This window comes from Zeus faber, assembly GCF_960531495.2.
Source record: "Zeus faber genome assembly, chromosome: 1".
Lineage (NCBI taxonomy): Eukaryota > Metazoa > Chordata > Actinopteri > Zeiformes > Zeidae > Zeus > Zeus faber.
This window is the reverse complement of record NC_137193.1, coordinates 437,501-446,753: the sequence shown is the minus strand read 5'-3', so window position 1 is coordinate 446,753 and position 9,253 is coordinate 437,501. Positions and strand designations below refer to the sequence as shown.

At 48.0% G+C, this 9,253-nt stretch overlaps 1 protein-coding gene across 1 annotated transcript in view; it reads left to right on the top strand.

Annotated features, from left to right (window-relative positions):
* Positions 1-500: 500 nt before the first annotated feature.
* LOC307238063 (protein disulfide-isomerase A3-like) overlaps positions 501-9,253 on the top strand; it is a gene marked incomplete at its 5' end in the record, with an annotated part of 23,822 nt that continues 15,069 nt past the window's right edge. The window contains 8 exons of the mRNA XM_080010910.1: positions 501-673; positions 1,849-1,927; positions 2,719-2,836; positions 2,956-3,063; positions 4,388-4,517; positions 4,901-5,011; positions 5,160-5,285; positions 8,661-8,843. Coding sequence (XP_079867036.1) covers positions 501-673; positions 1,849-1,927; positions 2,719-2,836; positions 2,956-3,063; positions 4,388-4,517; positions 4,901-5,011; positions 5,160-5,285; positions 8,661-8,843 — 1,028 coding nt within the window. The remainder of the gene's footprint in view (positions 674-1,848; positions 1,928-2,718; positions 2,837-2,955; positions 3,064-4,387; positions 4,518-4,900; positions 5,012-5,159; positions 5,286-8,660; positions 8,844-9,253) is intronic.

Below are 9,253 nucleotides of genomic sequence, written 5' to 3'. Positions count from 1 at the left end.
GGGCCTTTTGGTTTCATAATGAGGGTTTTTGAACGATCACATTTTTATTTAACAAAATGTTAAAAGTCAATCGAATAAAATCAACACCACATAACACATTTATGATGCTACAACTATAATATTATTTTCCTTTTTGTAGCAGAATATAATATAGAATATAATATATGTAATAAATATACATAATATAAATATTAACGAATAAGTATAAATATGAACAAACAATAAATATACGTAATATAAATATGAAATCATAAACATAAATAATATAAATGAATAATAAATACAACAAAATATAAATATGAAATAATAAACATAACAAATATGAATATAAATTTCAAACAAACGTTAAATCTTAAGGCTTGACCCTAAAGAGAAACTAAGGAGTCTATTGGATGTGACGTCACAGACTGACAGCGTCACGGACCAATGGTCTGTTTACGTCACATCCCGTTTACCTCCCGCCTTCCGGGGCTCCATGTTGATGTGTCGTAAAAAGAAAGATGGCCGCTCGGAACTGCAGCCGAGCCTTAGCATTAGCATTAGCTTTAGCTTTAGCTTTAGCATTAGCGTCAGCGCAGCGCGCGCCCTCCGCGGTGCTCGAGCTCGGCGACGCGGACTTCGACTACCACGCGACGGAGCACGAGACCCTGCTGGTGACGTTCTACGCTCCATGGTAACAAGCGGTGGTACGGGGCCCGCCGCGGGTCCATCCATCATCCAACATCCAACCACCATCCAGCCACACCCACCATCCACCCATCATCCAACCACCATCTACCCATCATCCAACCACCATCTACCCATCATCCAACCACCACCCACCATCCAACATCCAACCACCAGCCATCACCGTCCAACCACACCCACCATCCACCCAACATCCAACCACCATCCAGCCACACCCACCATCCATCCAACATCCAACCACCAGCCATCACCGTCCAACCACACCCACCATCCACCCAACATCCAACCACCATCCAGCCACACCCACCATCCACCCAACATCCAACCACCATCCAGCCACACCCACCATCCATCCAACATCCAACCACCAGCCATCACCGTCCAACCACACCCACCATCCACCCATCATCCAACCACCATCATCCAGCATCAAACCACCATCACCCATCATCCAACCACACCCACCATCCACCCATCATCCAACCACCATCATACAACATCAAACCACCACCGTCCAACCACACCCACCATCCACCCATCATCCAACCACCACCCATCATCCAAAAACCATCATCCACCATCCAGCCACCACCCATCATCCATACATCATCCAACCGCCACCCAGCATCCATCAGTCATCCATCAATCATCCATCTCCCATCCAACCTCATCCATCCATTCATAATCCTTCCATCTAACATTATGATGTCACAGTTTGTTGTTTATTTCATGTTCAAGTGCTGCAGTAAAACTTTCAATCTCCACCCCTCCCTCCCTCCACCGCTCTCTCCCTCCCTCCATCTCCCTCCACCTCTCTCTCCCTCCACTGCTCCCTCCTCCCTCCATCTCCCTCCACCTCTCTCTCCCTCCACCGCTCCCTCCTTCCTCCACCTCTCTCTCCCTCCCTCCATCTCCCTCCACCTCTCTCTCCCTCCACTGCTCCCTCCTCCCTCCATCTCCCTCCACCGCTCCCTCCCTCCACCTCTCTCTCCCTCCCTCCATCTCCCTCCACCTCTCTCTCCCTCCCTCCATCTCCCTCCACCTCTCTCTCCCTCCACCGCTCCCTCCTCCCTCCATCTCCCTCCACCGCTCTCTCCCTCCACCTCTCTCTCCCTCCCTCCATCTCCCTCCACCTCCCCCCTCCACCTCCCTCTCTTCCAGGTGTGCTCACTGTAACAAACTTGCTCCAGATTTCTCCCGCGCTGCGTCTGTCCTGTCGGGCTCAGTGCAGCTCGCTAAGGTTCCACTTCCTGTTTACACTCCCTCTTTACAAGTCATGTTGACACTTCACATTTACACTTCCTGTTTACACTTCCTGTTTTCCCTTCCTGTTTCTCTTCCTCTTTACCCTTCCTGTTTACCCATCCTCTTTGCGCTTCCTGTTTACACTTTATCTTTACACTTCCTGTTTACACTTCCTCTTCATCCTCCCCATTTGCACTTTATCTTTAGACTTCCTGTTTACACTTCCTGTTCACCCGTCCTCTTTACACTTCCTATTTACACTTCCGTTTCACACTTCCTGTTTAAACTTCCTGTTTACGCCTCCTCTTTACACTTCCTGTTCACACATCCTCTTTACACTTCCTGATACTTACACTGTGTTCTAGTACACAGTGTACTAATGCAGTGTGCTAGAACAAAGTGTACTTATACAGTGTGCTGGTACACAGTTTACTTATACAGTGTACTACTACAGTTTACTTATACAGTGTACTACCACAGTGTGTACTTATACTGGGGATGGGGATGGTATCTCAGGCGGTAGAGCTGGTGGTCTAGTGATGTAAAGGTTGCTGGTTGGATCCCAGGCTCCTCCTGCTAGCATGCTGTAGTGTCCTTGAGCAAGACACTTAACCCCTCATTGCTCCTGATGGCTGCGTCCGTCGCTCTTTGAATGATTGTAAGTCGCTTTGGATAAAAGCGTCTGATCAATGTAATGTAATGTAATGTAATGTAGTATACTGTGTACTAGAACTGTGTGTACTTATACCGTGTACTAGTACTGTGTGCACTTATACTGTACTGCAGGTAGACTGTTCAGTACACAGCAACACGTGTTCTCGCTTCGGGGCGACAGCGTTTCCCACAATGAAGATCTTCAGAAACGGAGAAGATTCAGGAAGCTACGATGGACCCCGCACCGCCGGTAAGATGGTACAGTCCACTCAGTCTGGATGGTACGTTCCATTTAGTCCAGTTGACATGTTATTTGCATCCTAAATGGTACAGTCCACCTGACTGTTTGAGTCTGCCCCCTCTCTGCAGATGGTATGGTCCACTACATGAAGAAACGGGCCGGTCCAAACTCTGTGTTCCTAAAAACTGAGAAAGATCTGGAAGTTTTCATCAACCACTCGGAGCCCAGTATCATAGGTATGTTCTACTGGTTCTGATGGTTCTCCTGGTTCTGATGGTTCTTCTGTTTCTAGTGGCTCTGAGGGTTCTACCGGTTCTGATGGTTCTACTTGTTCTAATGGTTCTATTTGTTCTGCTGGTTCTCACGGTTCTACTAGTTCTACTGGTTCTACTGGTTCTGAGGTTCTACTGGTTCTGATGGTTCTACTGGTTGTGATGGTTCTTCTTGTTCTGATGGTTCTATTTGTAATGCTGGGTCTATTGCTTCTACTGGTTGTGCTGTTTCTGACGGTTCTGCTGGTTCTGATTATTCTACTGGTTCTCTTGGTTCTATTGGTTCTCCTGGTTCTCTTGTTTCTATTGGTTCTACTGGTTCTCTTGGTTTTCTTGGTTCTACTGGTTTTATTGGTTCTCTTGGCTCTACTGCCTCTATTGGTTCTCTTCATTCTACTGGTTCTAATGGTTCTCCTGGTTCTGATGGTTCTCCTGGTTCTAGTGGTTCTGAGGGTTCTACTGGTTCTATTGGTTTTCTTGGTTCTATTGGTTACATTGGTTCTACTGGTTCTCTTGGTTCTCTTTGTTCTACTGTTTCTACTAGTTCTCTTGGTTCACCTGTTTCTATTGGTTTTATTGGTTCTCTTGGCTCTACTGGTTCTATTGGTTCTATTCATTCTCTTGGTTCTATTAGTTCTCTTGGTTCTTTTGGTTCTATTGGCTCTATTGGTTATCTTGGTTCTATTGGTTCTACTGGTTTTAATGGTTCTCTAGGTTCTATTGGTTCTCCTGGTTTTATTTGTTCTCTTGGTTCTACTGGTTTTATTTGTTCTCTTGGTTCTACTGGTTTTATTGGTTCTCTTGGTTCTACTGGTTGTTTAGGTTCTATTGGTTCTACTGGTTTTATTGGTTCTATTGGTTCTCTTGGTTATCTTGGTTCTACTGGTTCTCCAGGTTTTATTGGTTCTCTTGGTTCTACTGGCTCTATTGGCAGTGTATCAGATCACTATGCAACATGATCCGGCCTACTGAGTATGAATATTAATACACTGGAACTGTGTGTTCTGTGTGTGTACTGTCTGTGTACTGTGTGTACTGTGTATGTGCTTTGTGTACTGTGTATTTACTGTGTGTACTGTGTACTTATTCTTTGTGCTGTATGTACTGTGTATTTTCTGTGTGTGCTGTGTGTACTGTGGATTTACTGTGTATTTACTGTATGTACTCCATATTTACTGTGTGTACTGTGTATATACTGTGTGTACTGTGTATTAATTCTTTGTGCTGTGTGTACTGTGTTTTTACTCTGTGCTGTGTGTACCGTGTATTTACTGTGTGTATTGTGCAGGTATCTTCCCGGGCTCGAACAGTGCAGTACTAGCAGAGTACCTGAAGGTGGCAGCCCTCTTGAGGGATCAGTTCAGGCTGGCCCACAGCACTGACCCCAGCGTGGGCCGCAAGTATGGAGTACACAGCCAGTGAGTACTTCCTGTGTACTGAGTGTGTACTTCCTGTGTACTGTGTGTACTTATTTTGTACCTCCTTTGTACTGTGTGTACTGAGTGTGTTGTACTGAGTATGTACTTCCTGTGTACTGTGTGTATTGAATGTGTTGTACTGAGTGTGTACTGAGTGTGTACTTCCTGTGTACTGAGTGTGTACTGTGTGTACTTATTGTGTACCTCCTGTGTACTGTGTACTGAGTGTGTTGTACTGAGTATGTACTGAGTGTGTACTTCCTGTGTACTGTGTGTACTTCCTGTGTACTGTGTGTATTGAATGTGTTGTACTGAATGTGTACTGAGTGTGTACTTCCTGTGTACTGTGCTTACTGAGTGTGTACTTCCTGTGTACTGTGTAGGGGCGTGGTCCTCCAGCGCCCCCCTCGTCTCTCCAGTCGCTTTGAGGAAAACTTTGTTTTCTCTGAAATCCTGAAAACCACAGAAATACCACGATTTATACGAGAGCAGCTGTGAGTACCTGTCTGTCTGACTGATGACCTTGGCTGTCTGTGTGACGACCTGTCTGTATGCCCACCTGTCTGTATGCCCACCTGTCTGTGCGACAGTCTCTCTGTCGACTGAGCCTGTCTGTCTCTCTGAACCTGTCTCACTCTCTAGCCATGGCCTGTGTCCTCATCTGACGCTGGAGAATCGTGATCGGTTGCGAGTTCGAGACCTGATGACGGTTCATTATGACCTGGACTACCAGCTCAACCCCAGAGGGTCGGCCTACTGGAGGAACAGGTACTACTACCAGCAAGTACTACTTCTACTAACAGGTACTACTACCAGCTTGACCGCAGGGGGTCGGCCTACTGGAGGAACAGGTACTACTACCAGCAAGTACTACTTCTACTCACAGGTACTACTACCAGCTCAATCCCAGGGGGTCAGTCTACAGGAGGAACAGGTACTACTACCAGCAAGTACTACTGCCAACAAGTACCACTACTACCAACAGGTACTACTCACTGGAGGAACAGGTACTACTAGCAACAAGTACTTCGACTACCAACAGGTACTGCTTACTGGAGGAACAGGTACTACTACCAACAAGTATGACTACTACCAACAGGTACTACTCACTGGAGGAACAGGTACTACTACAAACAAGTCCTACTACTACCAACAGGCACTACTCACTGGAGGAACAGGTACTACTACCAACAAGTACTACTACTACCAACAGGTACTGCTAGTGCTCCAAGATGGCGGCGCGACCAGTTTGCTTAGCAGCCTCTCGAGAGCTAAACGGTGCAAATATGTGTCTTAATTGTGTAAATTGAATACCAGAGGTCACCAAACTGCACCACACTGATGCAGGAGTACAAGCACCACAGTTCTGTCACTGTAGCTCACTGGCTGGAACTTGAACACAGCCCAGCAGAGACGCCACCGGAGAGACTACTAAACGAACTGCAGGCCCTTGGCTTGCTACGCAAATCCCCGAGCCCGCCTCCTGGCTCGGGCCAGGTGAGGAGGCGCCAAAAGCGGTGGCAGAGAAGACAGAAGCAGGGAAAGAGAGCCGGTGTCCGTGCTAGGCTAAAAGCTGATGCTAGCCGGCCGGCTCTCCCGTCCATCCTGCTCTCCAACGTCCGCTCCCTGGATAATAAACTGGACTACATCCGACTACAGAGGACTACTCAACGGGATACCAGGGACTGCTGTGTTTGTGTTTTTACTGAAACATGGCTCAACGAACGAGGCCCAGACACGGCCATACAGCTAAAAGGGCTAACCGTGCATCGAGACGATAGGGTCCCATCGCTGTGGGGTAAGACCCGAGGCGGTGGCCTGTGTGTTTACATCAACACCGACTGCTGGAACAACTCTGTCTTGGTCTCCAAGTTCTGTTCATCACTGGTGGAGTATGCGATTGTGAGATGTAGACCCTTTAATTTGCAGAGGGTGATTACCTCTTTGCTCATTGTAGCTGTTTACATTCCTCCCCGTGCTAATGCTAAGGAAGCGCTAGCCGTACTGTATGGAGCCATCAGCGATCTCCAAAACAAACACCCAGAAGGACTATTTATTGTCACTGGAGAGTTCAAACATGCAAATCTCAACACTTTGCTTCCTAAATTCCACCAACACATGAATTTTGTGACGAGAGAGATGAACATGCTGGATCTTGTTTACACCAACATACCTGGTGCTTACCAGGCTGAGCCCCGCCCCCACCTCAGATACTCAGATCACATCTCTGTTATGCTGATCCCAGCATACAGACCGCTCGTCAGACGCTCCAAACCTGCTAAGAAACAGGTGAAGACCTTGCCAGCAGGAGCCATCTCTGCCCTCCAGGACTGTTTTGGGTGTACTGACTGGAACATGTTTAGGGAGGCAGCAACCACCAGCGGCTCCATTGACTTGGAGGAGTACACGGCATCAGTGACTGGTTACATCAGTAAGTGCGTCGATGATGTCACTGTCACCAAGTCCATCACCACACACTCCAACCAGAAGCCATGGATGACTGCCGAGGTACGTGCGCTGCTGAGAGCCCGATAAGGAGGCTCTGACAACAGCAGGGGCCAAACTGTCCGGGGCCATCAGGAAAGCAAAGCGAGCACATGCCCGGAAAATCCACTCCAGTGACAACAGAGATACATGGCAACTATTGTTACACTAATGTTGCTGTTACACTAATCTCTGTCGCAATGTAGCTTGAATGTTATTCTCCCTTGTAAGTCGCTTTGGATAAAAGCTTCTGCTAAATGACTAAATGTAATGTAAATGTAAACTGTGGCAGGGAATCCAAGCCATCACCAACCACATTGGACATCAACACTAGCCTGTGATAGCGATGCCTTCTCTTCCTGATGTGCTGAACGTGTTCTACGCCCGGTTCGAAGCACAAAACGATGTGGCGGCGTGGAAGAACACACCCCCTCCCGATGACCAGGTGCTATGTCTGACCACAGCTGATGTGGAAAAGACACTGCGCAGAGTCAACCCGCACAAGGCTGCTGGCCCAGACAATATCCCCGGGAGTATGCTCAAAGGGTGTGCAGACCAACTGGCAGATGTTCTTACGGACATCTTCAACATCTCCCTGAAGAGCGCCACCGTCCCAACGTGCTTCAAGACTACCACCATTGACCCTGTGCCCAAGAAGTCACCAGTGTCCTGCCTCAATGACTACCGCCCCGTCGCACTCACCCCCACCATCATGAAGTGCTTTGAGAGGCTGATCCTGAGGCACATAAAGACGCTCCTGCCTCCCGCCTTAGACCCCCTGCAGTTCGCGTATCAAGCCAACCGCTCCACTGATGATGCCATCGCTGTTCACCTCGCTCTCACCCATCCGGACAAAAAGGAAACATATGTCTGAATGCTGCTCATAGACTTCAGTTCTGCACTCAACACTATCATCCCCCAGCACCTGACCAGGAAGCTGAGCCTGCTGGGCCTGAACACCTCCCTCTGCAATTGGATCCTGGACTTTGACGGGGAGACCTCAGATGGTTCAGATCAGGAACAACACCTCCAGCACCACCACGCTGAGCACAGGGGCCCCCCAGGGCTGTGTGCTCAGTCCGCTGCTCTTCATACTACTGACTCATGACTGCACAGCGCTACACAGCTCCAATCACGTCAAGTTCGCCGATGACACAACCGTGGTGGGTCTCATCGAAAAGAACGATTAGAACTACTACTACTCGTTGAAGGAACAGGTACTACTACTACTTCTCCTTGGAGGAACACGTTCTACTACTACTACCAACAGGTACTACTACTACTTCTCACTGGAGGAACAGGTACTACTACTACTACTCACTGGAGGAACAGGTACTACTACTACTTCTCCTTGGAGGAACACGTTCTACTACTACTACTACCAACAGGTACTACTACTACTTCTCACTGGAGGAACAGGTACTACTACTACTACTCACTGGAGGAACAGGTACTACTACTAACAGGTGTTACTGTGTGTACTACTACTCACTGGACTCACCTACTGGAGGAACAGGTCAGTACTGTACTAGTACTCACTGAGTAGCAGCACACACTGAAATAATCACTGGATACACACTGAATACACTCTGACGTACACATTAAAATATCCACTAAGTATTTTCTCAAGTTTTACCGCAGTTTTTGTGTTGTGGCCAGGGTGATGAGGGTGGTTTCCCAGTATGCATCCCGAGGACTGAGCTTTGCTGTGGCCAATCAGAAGGACTTTCTGTCTGAGCTGGAGGCGGACTTTGGGCTGGGCGTGGCAGATGGGGCGGAGTTTCCTGTTGTCACGATCCGAACCAAACTGGGCTACAAGTACACCATGAGAGAGGAGTTCACGTAAGTGCACGCTAAGTTAAGCTAGGCTAGGCTAGGCTAGGCACAGTACAGCATGAGGGAGGAGTTCACCTAGGGGGAGCATGCTAAGCTAAGCTAGGCTAGGCTAGGCTAAGTACAGTATGAGGGAGGAGTTCACATAGGTGGAGAACATTAAGCTAAGCTAGGCTAGGCTAGGCTAAGTACAGCATGAGGGAGGAGATCACGTAGGTGGAGCATGCTAAGCTAGGCTAGGCTAAGTACCGCTTAAAGGAGGAGTTCACGTAGGTGAAGCACGCTAAGCTAGGCAAGAAGAGGTTGCGTATTCTGTGTACTATCTGTACTGTACTGTGTGGACTGTACAGTGTGTACTGTTCTGTGTGTACTGTTCTATGTGTACTGTGTGTACTGTACTATATGTACTGTGTGTACTT